At 45.2% G+C, this 15,312-nt stretch overlaps 1 protein-coding gene across 4 annotated transcripts in view; it reads right to left on the bottom strand.

Moving 5' to 3' along the window:
• The window catches only part of hecw2a (HECT, C2 and WW domain containing E3 ubiquitin protein ligase 2a), a 599,390-nt gene that overhangs the window by 257,631 nt on the left and 326,447 nt on the right, over positions 1–15,312 (bottom strand). For all 4 annotated transcript variants that reach the window (XM_070875901.1, XM_070875903.1, XM_070875904.1 and 1 more), the window contains one exon: positions 10,190–10,340. In XM_070875901.1, coding sequence (XP_070732002.1) covers positions 10,190–10,340 — 151 coding nt within the window. The remainder of the gene's footprint in view (positions 1–10,189; positions 10,341–15,312) is intronic.

Raw genomic sequence — 15,312 nt, forward strand, 5'->3', positions numbered from 1 at the left:
AAGGCCAGTGAGACCAGGAGCAGCGCGAGTTCGGCGAGAGGCGAGAGTTCCGGGGATCGGAGAGGCCTACAAAAGGCCAGTGAGACCAGGAGCAGCGCGAGTTCGGCGAGAGGCGGGAGTTCCGGGGATCGGAGAGGCCTACAAAAGGCCAGTGAGATCGGGAGCAGCGCGAGTTCGGCGAGAGGCGGGAGTTCCGGGGATCGGAGAGGCCTACAAAAGGCCAGTGAGACCGGGAGCAGCGCGAGTTCGGCGAGAGGCGGGAGTTCCGGGGATCGGAGAGGTCTACAAAAGGCCAGTGAGATCGGGAGCAGCGCGAGTTCGGCGAGAGTTGTGGCTTGTGCAGCTACAGGGGGAAGGCAAAAAAGAAGTAGAAAGAAATCAAAAGGTGACGTCACAGCCAAGGGGTTAAGTGATTGACTGGTGATTGGTGAGTAGTTTTTCTTTTTTCTCTTCTATAACAGTGAGTAAACTTTAGCATTGTTGTTGCCAATTTAAGTGTATCTAAGGGTTAAGTCATGAGAGGAGAGCTCGGTCACATGATATGCTCCTCCTGTACCATGTGGGAACTCAGGAACACTTCCGGTGCCCCTGATGACTACGTGGGCGGGAAGTGTATTCACCTCCAGCTCCTGACCATCCACGTTGCGGAATTGGAGCTGAGGGTAGATTCACTCTGGAGCATCCACGATGCTGAGAATGACGTGAGTAGCACGTAAAGCGAGTTGGTCTTACCGCAGGTAAAGAGTCCACAGCCAGATAGGGAATGGAAGGCCAGCAGGAAGAGCAGTGCAAGGAAGGTAGTGCAGAGGTCCCCTACGGTCATCCCCCTGCAAAACAGATACACCGCTTTGAGTACTGTTGAGGGGGATAACTCATCAGGGGAGGGCAGCAGCAGCCAAGTTCATGGCACCGTGGCTGGCTCTGCTGCACAGGAGGGCAGGAAAAAGAGTGGGAGAGCGATACAGATAGGGGATTCAATTGTAAGGGGAATAGAAAGGCGTTTCTGCGGCCGCAAACGAGACTCCAGGATTGTATGTTGCCTCCCTGGTGCAAGGGTCAAGGATGTCTCAGAGCGGGTGCAGGACATTCTGAAAAGGGAGGGTGAACAGCCAGTTGTCGTGGTGCACATTTGTACCAACGATATCGGTAAAAAAAGGGATGAGGTCCTACGAGACGAATTTAAGGAGCTAGGAGCTAAATTAAAAAGTAGGACCTCAAAAGTAGTAATCTCTGGATTGCTACCAGTGCCACGTGCTAGTCAGAGTATGAATCGCAGGATAGCTCAGATGAATACATGGCTTGAGCAGTGGTGCAGCAGGGAGGGATTCAAATTCCTGGGGCATTGGAACCGGTTCTGGGGGAGGTGGGACCAGTACAAACTGGACGGTCTACACCTGGGCAGGACTGGAACCAATGTCCCAGCGGGAGTGTTTGCTAGTGCTGTTGGGTAGGAGTTAAACTAATATGGCAGGGGGGATGGGAACCAATGCAGGGAGACAGAGGGAAACAAAATGGAGACAGAAGCAAAAGACAGAAAGGAGATGAGTAAAAGTGGAGGGCAGAGAAGCCCAAGGCAAAAAACAAAAAGGGCCACTGTACAGCAAAATTCTAAAGGGTCAAAGTGTAATAAAAAGTCAAGCCTGAAAGCTTGGTGCCTCAATGCGAGGAGTATTCGGAACCCAGGAGAGGGCTCTGAGCTAGTTAGGGTGGGTGAGAGCTCAGATGAACAGGACCCCAAGAAAGAATGCAAAAGGCAGGAGGCAACAGAGCAGAGTAGCACTGGGGTAAGTGGAAACCACAAGGTGATAGGAAGGGACAATATGTATGAATATAAAGGGGCTGCAGGAGGGGTCAAAACTAAAAATCATGTTTTAAAAACTAGTATTAAAACACTCTACCTAAACGCAGGCAGCATTCGAAATAAAGTAAATGAGTTGACGGCACAAATCATTACAAATGGGTATGCTTTGGTGGCCATTACGGAAACGTGGTTGCAGGGTGGCCAAGACTGGGAATTAAACATACAGGGATATCTGACGATTCGGAAAGATAGACAAGAAGGGAAAGGAGGTGGGGTAGCTCTGTTAATAAAGGATGATATCAGGGCAGTTGTGAGAGACGATATTGGCTCTAATGAACCAAATATTGAATCATTGTGGGTGGAGATTAGAGGTAGTAAGGGGAAAAAGTCACTGGTGGCGTAGTTTATAGGCCCCTACGGTGGGGCGGGCAATAATCAAGGGAATAATGGAGGCATCTGTAAAAGGAACGGCAGTAATCATGGAGGATTTTAACCTACATATCGATTGGTCAAATCAAATCGCACGGGGTAGCCAGGAGGAGGAATTCATAGAATGCATACGGGATTGTTTCTTAGAACAGTATGTTACAGAACCTACAAGGGAGCAAACTATCTTAGATCTGGTCCTGTGTAATGAGACAGGAATAGTAAACGATCTCCTAGTAAAAGATCCTTTCGGAATGAGTGATCACAGTATGGTTGAATTTGTTATACAGATTGAGGGTGAGGAAGTAGTGTCTCAAACGAGCGTACTATGCTTAAACAAAGGGGACTACAGTGGGATAAGGGCAAAGTTGGCTAAAGTAGACTGGGAACACAGACTCAATGGTGGCACAATTGAGGAACATTGGAGGACTTTTAAAGGAGCTCTTTCATAGTGCTCAACAAAAATATATTCCAGTGAAAAAGAAGGGCGGTAAGAGAAGGGATAACCAGCCGTGGATAACCAAGGAAATAAAGGAGAATATCAAATTAAAAACCAATGCGTATAAGGTGGCCAAGGTTAGTGGGAAACTAGAAGATTGGGAAAATTTTCAACGACAGCAAAGAATGGCTAAGAAAGCGATTAAACAAAGGAAAGATAGATTACGAAAGTAAAATTGCGCAAAACATAAAAACAGATAGTAAAAGCTTTTACCGATATAAAAAACGGAAGAGAGTGACTAAAGTAAATGTTGGTCCCTTAGAAGATGAGAAGGGGGATTTAATAATGGGAAATGTGGAAATGGCTGAAACCTTAAACAATTATTTTGCTTCGGTCTTCACAGTAGAAGACACAAAAATCATGCCAAAAATTGCTGTTCATGGGAATGTGGGAAGGGGGGACCTTGAGACAATCACTATCACTAGGGGGGTAGTGCTGGACAGGCTAATGGGACTCAAGGTAGACAAGTCCCCTGGTCCTGATGAAATGCATCCCAGGGTATTTAGAGATGGCGGAAGTTATCGCAGATGCATATGTTATAATCGACCAAAATTCTCTGGACTCTGGGGAGGTACCAGCGGATTGGAAAGCAGCTATTGTAACACCTCTGTTTAAGAAAGGGGTCAGACAAAAGGCAGGTAACTATAGGCCAGTTAGTTTAACATCTGTAGTGGGGAAAATGCTTGAAGCTATCATTAAGGAAGAAATAGCGGGACATCTAGACAGGAGTAGTGCAATCAAGCAGACGCAACATGGATTCATGAAGGGGAAATCATGTTTAACTAATTTACTGGAATTCTTTGAGGATATAACGAGCATGGTGGATAGAGGTGTACAGATGGATGTGGTGTATTTAGATTTTCAAAAGGCATTCGATAAGGTGCCACACAAAAGGTTACTGCAGAAGATAAAGGTACGCGGAGTGAGAGGAAATGTATTAGCATGGATCGAGAATTGGCTAGCTAACAGAAAGCAGAGTCGGGATAAATGGGTCCTTTTCGGGTTGGAAATCGGTGGTTAGTGGTGTGCCACAGGGATTGGTGCTGGGACCACAACTGTTTACAATTTACATAGGTGACCTGGAAGAGGGGACGGAGTGTAGTGTAACAAAATTTGCAGATGACACAAAGATTAGTGGGAAAGCGGGTTGTGTAGAGGATACAGAGAGGTTGCAAAGAGATTTAGATAGGTTAAGCGAATGAGTTAAGGTTTGGCAGATGGAATACAATGTCGGAAAACGTGAGGTCATCCACCTTGGAAAAAAAAAACAGTAAAAGGGAATATTATTTGAATGGGGAGAAATTACAACATGCTGCGGTGCAAAGGGACCTGGGGGTCCTTGTGCATGATTCCCAAAAAGTTAGTTTGCAGGTGCAGCAGGTAATCAGGAAGGCAAATGGAATGTTGGCCTTCATTGCGAGAGGGATGGAGTACAAAAGCAGGAAGGTCCTGCTGCAACTGTACAGGGTATTGGTGAGGCCGCACCTGGAGTACTGCGTGCAGTTTTGGTCACCTTATTAAGGAAGGATATACTCGCTTTGGAGAGGGTACAGAGACGATTCACTAGGCTGATTCCTGAGATGAGGGGGTTACCTTATGATGATAGACTGGGTCTTTACTCGTTGGAGTTCAGAAGGATGATCTTATAGAAACATTTTAAATAATGAAAGGGATAGACAAGATAGAGGTAGAGAGGTTGTTTCCACTGGTCGGGGAGACTAGAACTAGAGGGCACAGCCTCAAAATACGGGGGAGCCAATTTAAAACTGAGTTGAGAAGGAATTTCTTCTCCCAGAGGGTTGTGAATCTGTGGAATTCTCTGCCCAAGGAAGCAGTTGAGGCTAGCTCATTGAATGTATTCAAATCACAGATAGATAGATTTTTAACCAATAAGGGAATTAAGGGTTATGGGGAGCGGGCGGGTAAGTGGAGCTGAGTCCATGGCCAGATCAGCCATGATCTTGTTGAATGGCGGAGCAGGCTCGAGGGGCTAGATGGGCCGTGCTTTACCAGTGCTGAATTCAAGGAATTCATGACCCGCAATGGGGTCAAACATGTCACGCCTGCCCCATTTAAGCCAGCGTCCAACGTTCAGGCAGAACGAGCAGTTTAAACAATCAAGCAGAACTTGAAAAGGGTAACTGAAGGCTCACTGCTGACGTGCTTATCCCAAGTCCTGCTTAATTACCGCACAAGACCCCACTCGCTCACCGGGGTCCCTCCCACTGAACTGCTCATGAAAAGGTCACTTAAGTCAAGGCTCTCATTAGTCCACTCTGATCTACATGAACAGGTAGAGAGCAGGCGGCTTCTACAGAATACATATCATGATCGCACAAATGTGTCACGCGAAATTGAAGTAAATGTTTGTTTGTTGAACTATGGACAAGGTCCCAAGTGGATTGCTGGCACTGTTTTGGCCAAAGAGGGGAGCAGGGTGTTTGTGGTCAAACTCGCAAATGGACTCACCTGCAGAAAACACTTGGACCAAACCAAACTCAGATTTACGTACTATCCAGAACAACCCACAATAGACTCTACCTTTTTCGACCCTCCAACACACACAAGTGGCAACTGACCCAGCGATTGACCACGAAGCAGAACCCATCACCTGCAGCAGCCCAGCAGGACTCACCGCACCAGGCAGCCCAACAAACGACTCACCAACACCAGCATTTGCACCGAGACGATCAAGCAGGGAAAGGAAGGCCCCAGTTCGACTGACATTGTAAATAGTTACACAATTGACTTTCGGGGGGAGTGTTGTTATGCATGTAAACCTGTAATTACCATGTCTAACCACCAGAGGGCTTATTGCTTGGAGTCCCAAGGGATCCCACAATCCCTTGGAACAGCTGCATATAAAGAGGCCTCCCAGGCTGGAGAGGCATTCTGAGATCTGTAATAAAGGACTACGGTCACACTAACTTTGAGCTTGCAATATTTAGTCTGATTCCTTATCAAAGACATAACACTATGGAACTGGACATGAGGGCAAGTCAGTCCATAATGAGTAAAAAGGCCTTCGACAGGCTGTGGGGCAAAAAGGCACACAGGCCCAAGCTCAGCCCCATTCACATCAAACTAAGGATTTACACCAAGGAACTAATCCCTGTAATTGGCAGTGCAGAAGTCAAAGTCTCCTATGATGGTGCAGTACACGAACTCCCGCTGTGGATTGTGCCAGGGGATGGCCCCACGTTGTTTGGCAGAAGCTGGCTGGGAAAAATCCGCTGGAACTGGGACGACATCTGAGCGCTTTCGTCCGTTGACGACGCCTCATGTATCCAGGTTCTGAACAAATTTCCATCGTTGTTCGAGCCAGGCATTGGAAGCTTCTCGGGGGCAAAAGTGCAGATCCATTTGGTTCCTGTTACGCGACTCATTCACCACAAGGCACGGGCGGTGCCATACATGATGCGTGAAAAAGTGGAAATTGAGCTGGTCAGGCTGCAGCGAAATAGCATCATCGCGCTGGTGGAATTCAACGAGTGGGCCAATCTGATTGTTCCAGTCCTCAAGGGCGATGGCACAGTCAGAATTTTTGGGGACTATAAGTAACGATTAACTGTTTTTCGCTGCAGGACCAGTACCCGCTACCCAAGGCAGACGATCTATTTGCGACCCTGGCTGGAGGGAAGACGTTCACGAAACTGGACCTGACCTCGGCCTACATGACACAGGAGCTGGAGGTGCCCATTCGGGATTCGGTCGGCCGTGGCTTTCTTCCAGTGGAACATGGAGAGCTTGCTAAAGTCGGTTCCTTGCACAGTGATTTTTCAGGACGACATATTGGTTACAGGTCGGGACACCATGGAGCACTTGAAGAATCTGGAAAAGGTTCTTAGTCGGTTGGATCGTGTGGGGCTCAGGTTGAAATGCTCGAAGTGTGTTTTCCTGGGTCAGGACGTCGAGTTCTTGGGAAGAAGAATCGCGGCAGACGGCATCAGACCCAGCGCCGCGACCACAGAACGTGATGGAGCTGCAGTTGTTCCTGGGACTCCTTAACTATTTCAGTAATTTCCTACCTGGGTTGAGCATCCTGCTAGAACCTCTACATGCATTACTGCGCAAGGGAGATGACTGGGTATGGGGAAATTCACAAGAGGCTACCTTTAAGAAAGCCAGAAATCCGTTGTGTTCAAACAAACTGCTTGTCCTGTATAACCCTTGTAAACGATTAGCTCATTCCCAACCATCATTGAAATATCAGCTAATGTGCTGCTTCCACAAGCATAAAACAGGTGGCTGAAGTACCGGCACTTCTCATATCTTATTCACTTAACAGCATACTCAATATCGCTGCACTGTTGCAATTCCAAAAGAACAAAGGGTCACTGATGGCTGCCATATGCCATCCTAAGGCCATCTTAGGTGTCAGTGAATGATCATGTTTGTGGTACAATGACTTTATGTAAGCTGCAGCTTGAATGTGTGCCCTGTAGTCTGGGTATAAATGAGGTGCAGCAAGAGAGTTGCAACAAAGAGCAAAACATTGCAGAGGCTGGAAATCTGAAACAAAAATGAGTGTGGGAAACATTCAGCAGGTCAGGCAGCACCTGGAGACACCAGAGAAAACTTCTTGGACATGTGACACTTCATCAAAATGAGGAACTGCAGGATTGTGTGATAGCTGCCATAGGCAAGGAGTAAATATTGAGCAGGTAGGCAGGCAAAAAATTGTGGACCACCTACCTTGTATATACAGTAGTACTTTTGGGTAGTCACATGTTGCCTACGATCTCAGATCCTGCAAATACTGTACAAAGCATTGAGATGGCCAGTAATAGTGCACTGGTGTCTTATGGAAGAACAGGGCAAACCTTCCTTACACCCTCAGCCGGCACCACATCACCAGCCATTAAACAACTGTTCTGCCTCTTGCTCACAGACTCGGTTCTATACCCCAACATCAAGGTTGCCTTCCCTTGCTTTATGTTTGCTACTACTTTCTTTTTAATACAGGCGTTGGAAAGACTGACAAAATTTACAAACTATTTTCAGCCTTTCTAAAATCTGCAAGAAATTTTGTTCCCCTATGGGGCCACTTTCACTGCGTGGCCAGATCTCTTCAAATCTTTCATGAAGCTCTTATGGGATGCTGGATCTCGCCTGCTCCTCCATCAGTGCACTCCCTATGTCTGGACCAATGTTCACAGTGAGTACATTTGAAATATATAAATGATCTGACCTCATTAACTTGGGAAGTGTTAGATCAACACTAGTGACACACAAGAAACAGAGGTCTCATAATCTTCACATTCAACAACTTGCATTTATATAACAACTTGCATTTATATAACAACAACTTGCATTTATATAACAACTTGCATTTATATAACACCTTCAACAAAGTAAAACATCCCAAGGCACTTCACAGGAGTGTAATTAGACAAAAATTGACACCGCGCCAAAGAAGGAGACATTAGGACAGGTGACCAAAAGTTTGGTCTAAGAGATAGATTTTAAGGAGAGTCTTAAAGGAGGAGAGAGAGGTGGAGAGGTGTAGGGAGGGAATCCAGAGTTCAGAGCTTAGACAACCAGAAGTACGGCCACCAATGCTGTGAAGGAAGTGGGAGATACACAAGAGGGCAGAGTTATCGGAGGGTTATCGGGCTGGATGAGATTACAGAGGTGGGGCAGGGCGAGGCCATGAAATTATTTGAACATGAGGATGATCATTTTAAAAAGATGTTTGAGGACGGGAGCCAATGTCGGTCAACGAACACAGGGGTGATGGTTAAACACAGCACGTAGGTAGGAAGCGGCGAGGAGCGAAGGTCGGGACCGGCGAGGAGCGGAGGTCGGGACCAGCGAGGTCAGAGTCCAGAGGTGGAGCAGCGTGGACAAGACCAAAGGAAGGTGCAACACGGGCCAATAGCGAGACTGTGAGGTCGTGAGGCTCACATTGCGAACTATAAATTCCATGTAGAGAGATGTCTTGTGGGAAGGAGGAAGGAAGGACAGTCGTTTGAGTTTGTGTGTATGTATTGGCACATGTGGCAGAGCCACTGGACAAAGACCTTGCCCCATTAAGCCCTGTGGTGGCTGGTGTGCAACGGCCACCACACGTTAAAAGAATTTACGCACAGGCATCTTCCACTATTTAAAATAGGTGCATTAGTCACCTGAGTACTCATTTTTAGTGTGGAAGCAAGTCATTCTCGACCCCGAGGGACTGCCTATGATGATGATGGTTCAATGGGTCTTTGTGCAAGTTAGGGTACGAGGAGCAGAATTTTGGATGAGCTTAAATTAAGGGAGTTTGGAAGATGGGAGGCCGTCCAGGAGAGCATTGGAATAGTCGAGTCTGGAGGCAACAAAAGCATTTCAGCAGCAGATGGGCAGAGACAGGCAATGTTACGGGGGTGGAATTAGGCCATTTTAGTGACGGAGTGGATATGGAGTTAGAAGCTCAGCATAGGGTCGAAAAATGGGTGAAGCCAGAAGTTAGGGGAATAGAATTGAAAAGCTTATGTAGAACCTTGGTTAGACCATACTTGGAGTGCTGTGCACAGTTCTGCTCTCCAGATTACAAAAACGATATAGAGAAGATGCAAAAAAGATTTACAAGAATGATACCAGAACTGAGAGGTTATGACTATCTGAAAATACTGAACAGGCTAGAAAAGAGAAGGCTGAGGGGTGACCTAATAGAGGTCTTTAAAATTATGAAGGGGCTTGATAGATTGGAGAAGATATTTTGACTTGTGGGAGAGTCCAAGACTTGGGGTTCCAAATATAAGATAGTTACTAATAAATCCAATAAGAAATTCAGGAGAAACTTCTTTACCCAGAGTGGTTATAATGTAGAACTTGTTACCACATGAAGTAGTTGAGGTGAACAACATAGATGCCTTTTAAGGGGAATCTCGATAATTACTTGAGGGAGAAAGGAATCGAAGGATATGCTGATGGAAGATGAAGTAAGGTGGGAGAAGGCTCGTAAGGAGCATAAACACCGGCATAGACCAGTTGGGCCAAATAGCCTGGTTCTGTGCTGTAAATTCTATGTTTCTAAGATATAGGTGAGCATAGGTGAAGACTGTAGAGGTGAGACATTTCTGCACTAAGACTCAAATCACATCCAATTAAAACTACTTTTTTTGACTGATTTCAAATGTTATGTACAACATTTCATCTAATTTAGCAATTGAACCTTTTGGACAAGTTTGTGCTTTACTACCTTGCTACCCTGAGGTAGCCCTTTTATGCTCAGAGGGCATTGTTGTACTTAGCTGCCAGCATTTTATGTGCATTCATATATTTACCTCGTCTCATGTTTCTGGTTGCTATTTCCAGGTCAAGTTACAGTCAGCCAAGTTGGTTTAGCTTTTTCTGGTTTTGCCTCACTCTCAGCTCATCAGCTTGACAGCAGCAATCTAGTTATCTGAAAAGACTGTACTGACCAACAAGCAAGCAACAGTTAGGCTAAAATTAGGAACAGATTTTCTTTCATTTACCTTCTGTTAAGCTGCTCCATCTGTTGGATTGAATTGGAACGCTGAACAATTTGCTGACAGGCTGGAGTTGTGGGTCTTTGCCAAGTGGTTGTCCTGTTCACATGGTCCACATAAAAGATCCGGCCATGGCTATCAATCCGAGCTTCCCAATCTATGGTGTTAAAAAAAATCAAATCAAGAGGCAGAATTATGACAGACAATCTGACACTTAAACCTTATGACTTCAGCTAAGACTAGGATTGAACACTTGTTCCCAAAAATAACTTGAAAATGTCAACCTCTACCAGCCAAATCTCAACACCTGAATGCATATCCTGAACAAAGATAAATACTGTGATGACAAAAGTACAGAAGACAATATTTTAACAGCAAAATTAATACTGCAGCTTCTGTACTAGTTTAAAATAGTTATACTTTAACCAGGCCATCTTTAGAGGTATGAATACGGTGCATTTCTAAAATATTTAGAAAGTTGCAGAACCCAGTAAGTTTCTTACAAAATGGCTGAAACATTTATAGCAATCATTAGGGAGGGCTATGATAATCTCAGAACTATGATTTATATGACATTTAATACCTCCAGGCAAATGCATCAACTTCTTTGATTTATTTTCACCACAAAATATATTCTCTGATGTCACATGACTGGACCCCTCCACCCCTGCAAAGATTGTGAATGAGACATTAAAAAGATTCTGCCTACTTCCATGGAAACAAAGGTGTGCAAAACAGGATGATTTCTGAAGTCTTGGTCGGGAAATACTACAATCCCTTCTGACTGATCATCCACCCTTCATCTGCCCAAGTACATGGCTGAAAGAGGGGCAGATTTGGAGCTCAATATTCCTGGTTACAGGATTTTTAGACAAGACAGAGAGATTGGTAAAAGAGGGGGGGGGGGGCGCAGTATTGATTAAAGAAACTATTACAGCTGTGAGGGGGAATGATATGTTAGAAGGATCAAATGAGGCCATATGGATCAAATTGAAAAATAAAAAAGGGGCAATCACACTGCTGGGCGTGTATTATAGACCCCCAAACAGTGGGAGGGAGATAGAAGAGCAAATATGTAGGCAAATTTCTGTAAAGTCCAAAAACCATAGGGCAGTAATAGTAGAGGATTTTAACTATCCTAATATTGATTGGATCAAATATAGTGTGAAGGGTACAGTGGGTGCGGAATTCTTAAAATGCATTCAAGAGAACTTTTTTAGGCAGTATATAACAAGCCCAACACGAGAGGGGGCGGTTTTGGATTTGGTTTTGGGGAATGAAGCTGGGCAGATAGAAGGGATATTAATGGGAGAGCACTTGGGTGCCAGTGACCATAATGCAGTCAGATTCAAGGTAGTTATGGATAAGGACAAAGACAGACCAGGAATAAAAGTCCCAAATTAGGGGAAATGCTAATTTTGCTAAGTTGAGAAGTGATTTGGCTACAGTGGACTGGAAACAGTTACTTGTAGGTAAATCAGTGTCGGAACAGTGGGATTCAAAGAGGAAATGTGCCCTTAAAAAAAAAGGGTGGCAATAACAATTCTAGAGCCTCCTGGATGTCTAGAGACTTACAGGGGATGATAAAGAAAAAAAGAGAAGTTTATGTCATATACCGATGGCTAAATACTATAGAATCTTTGGAGGAATATAGAAAGTTCAGAGGTAAAATTAAAAAGGATATTAGGAATGCTAAAAGAGACCATGAAAAATTCTTGGCCAGTAAAATTAAGGAAAATCCAAAGATGTTCTATAAATATATTAAGAGCAAGAGGATAACTAAAGAAAGGGTAGGGCCTATTAGAGACCATGAGGGTAATCTCTGTGTCGAGGCGGATGTTGGTATGGTTCTTACTTTGCATCAGTTTTCACAAAGGAAAGGTGCAATGCAGATACTGCTATCGAGGAGGAGTGTGAAATTCTGGATGAAATAAACATAGTGAGAGAGGAGGTATTAAGGGGTTTAGCAGCTTTGAAAGTAGATAGGTCCCTAGGCCTGGATGAAATGCATCCCAGGCTGTTGAGCGAAGTAAAAAAATAAATCATCATCATCATAGGCAGTCCCTCGGAATTGAGGTAGATTTGCTTCCACTCTTAACGTGAGTTCTTAGGTCGCTGTACAGTTCAATACAAGAACCACAGTCTCTGGGACAGACAGTCGTTGAGGGAAGGGGAGGGTGGGAAAGGTTTGCCGCATGCTCTTTCCATTGCCTGCGCTTGATTTCTTCATGCTCTCGGCGACGAGACTCGAGGAGCTTAGCGCCCTCCCGAATGCACTTCCTCCTCTTAGGGCGGTCTTTGGCCAGGAACTCCCAGGTGTCAGTGGGGATGTTGCACTTTATCAGGGAGGCTTTGAGGATGTTCTTGTAATGTTTCCGCTGCCCACCTTTGGCTCATTTGCCGTGAAGGAGGTCCAAGTAGAGCGCTTGCTTTGGGAGTCTCGTGTCTGCTATGCAAACTATGTGGCCTGCCCAGCGGAGCTGATCAAGTGTGGTCAGTGCTTCAATGCTGAGAACGTTGGCCTGGTCGAGGACGCTAACGTTGGTGCATCTGTCCCCCCAGGGGATTTATAGGATCTTGCGGAGACATCATTGGTGGCATTTCTCCAGCGATTTGAGATACATGGTCCATGTTTCTGAGCCATATAGGAGGGCGGGTATTACTACAGCCCTTTAGACCATGAGCTTGGTGGCAATTTCGGCTGCCTGAGGAAAAGAGTGTTTGAAGACCAGACCCTCAAAACTGTCACCAAAAAGGGAAATAGCAAAGGCCTTGACCATCATTTTCTAAGTCCTCTTTGGATTTGGGCATGGTGCCAGAGGACTGGAGGACTGATATTGTGGTACCCTTGTTTAAGAAGGGAGAAAGGGATAGGCCGTGTAATTATAGGCCTGTTAGTGGTGGGAAAATTATTGGAAACAAATCATGAAAGACAGTATAAATCTACATTTAGAAAGGTAAGGATTAATTCGGGACAGTCAGCACAGATTTGTTAAGGGAAGATCATGTTTTTTTTTTATTTTTCGAGGAGGTAACCAGGAGGGTTGATGAGGGTGGTGCGTATGATGTAGTATATGTGGACTTTAGCAAAGCTTTTAATAAAGTCTCACATGGTAGACTGGTCACGAAGGTTAAAGCCCACGGGATTCAGGGCAAAGTGGCAAGTTGGATCCAAAATTGGCTTGGAGGTAGGAAGCAAAGGGTAATGATTGATGGATGTTTTTGTGACTGGAAGGATGTTCCCAGTGGGGTTCCGCAGGGCTCAAGGCTCAAGGTCCCTTGCTTTTTGTGGTATACATCAATGATCTAGATTTGAATATAAGGATTATGATTAAGAAGTTTGCAGATGACACTAAAATTGGCTGTGTGGTTGATAATAAAGAGGAAAGTCATGGACTGCAGGAGGATATCAATCTACTGGCCAGGTGGGCCGAACAGTGGAAAATAGAATTTAATTCCGAGAAGTGTGAGGTAATGCACTTGGGGAGGGTTAATAAGGAAAGGGTATACACATTAAAGGGTAGGCCACTTAGAAATGTAGATGAACAAAGGGACCTTGGAGTGCTTGTCCACAGATCCCTGAAAGTAGCAGGCCAGGTGGATAAGGTGATTAAGAAGGCATATGGAATGCTTGCCTTTATTGCCGAGGCATATGCTTAAATTGTATAATACTCTGGTTAGGCCACAGCTGGAGTACTGCATGCAGTTCTGGTCGCCGTATTATAGGAAGGACGTGATTGCACTAGAGGGGGTGCAGAGGAGATTTACTAGGATGCTGCCTGGAATGGAGAATCTTAGTTATGAGGACAAATTGGATAGGCTGGGTTTGTTCTCATTGGAACAGAGGGGGTTGAGAGGAGACCTCATTGAGGTATATAAAATTCTGAGGGGCCTGGATAAAGTGGATAACAAGGGCCTATTTCCCTTGGTGGACGGGTCAAGTACGAGGGGGCATAGTTTTAAGATTGGTGGAAGGTTCAGACGGGATTTGAGGGGAAGCTTCCTCACGCAAAGGGTTGTTGGGGTCTGGAACTCACTGCTTGGAAGGGTGGTGAATGCAGAAACCCTCAACACATTTAAAATGTGCTTGGATGGGCACTTGAAGTGCCGTAACCTGCAGGGTTAGGAACCTAGAGCTGGTAAGTGGGATTAGACTGGATAACCTCGTGTTGGCTGGTGCAGATACAATCGTAAGTACTGCAGGGACTAGAATACGGCCAAGGTGATCTACTGGACTAGTTTCGATCACCTGGATGGGTCTGAGAGGAATTTTCCCAGATTGTTTTCCCCAATTGGCCTGGGTTTTATGTTTTTTTGCCTCTCCCAGGAGATCGCATGGCTCCGGTTGGGGTGGAGTGTAGAATGTTGCAGTGTAAGGGGTGTCACAGTTGTGTGGGGCGGACTTGTTGGGCTGGATGCTCTTTACCTTTCCTCCATTGTTCATTGTTCATAGGTTTATATGTAACCTTCAGGGCTGCTGACCGAGGGCCGTGTGGCTCTTTGTCGGCCGGCACGGACACGATGAGCCGAAATGGCCTCCTTCTGCGCTGTAGATTTCTATGTTTCTTTCTATGTAACTGAATCTTTGTTTCAACATTGCAATGGTATGTTCAACCAGGACTTTGGTGCCCATATGTGCCTCTTTATATTACGGTTCAGCTTTTGTTTGTGGCTATCTGAAGAGGCTCATGATCCAAGACTGAACGGATCATTCTTGGACAAAGTTGAAAATGACCTGATCATCTGAGAGACTGCATTAAGGCAGGCTTTCAGGCACTTCCGAACTAGAACAGGAGGAAAATTGGAGGGCCAGTCACAAACAACTGTCCTTGGCCTGTTTAACCATGTGAGAAAGGTGTCTGACAAAACGAGACTTCAAAAGATGAAAGGAAAGTAAACTAAGAAATAACTTACTGAAACTTCGAAAATATTAACATTCATAATAAATTCAACTTTGTGAGATTTTGTCCCCTCCCCCCCCAATGTTGTTGTAGAAAATGCTAACCTCTTTAAAGCAGAAAGATTAGCACCTTTGCAAAGTTAAAAATGAGGAGCAAATTGACCAAATAGAAAAAATGGCATTCGACATGTGCAGTATTTTTAAGAAGAAAATCAATTCCTCTTCTGTG

The sequence above is a fragment of the Pristiophorus japonicus genome, chromosome 3, assembly GCF_044704955.1.
Source record: "Pristiophorus japonicus isolate sPriJap1 chromosome 3, sPriJap1.hap1, whole genome shotgun sequence".
NCBI lineage: Eukaryota > Metazoa > Chordata > Chondrichthyes > Pristiophoridae > Pristiophorus > Pristiophorus japonicus.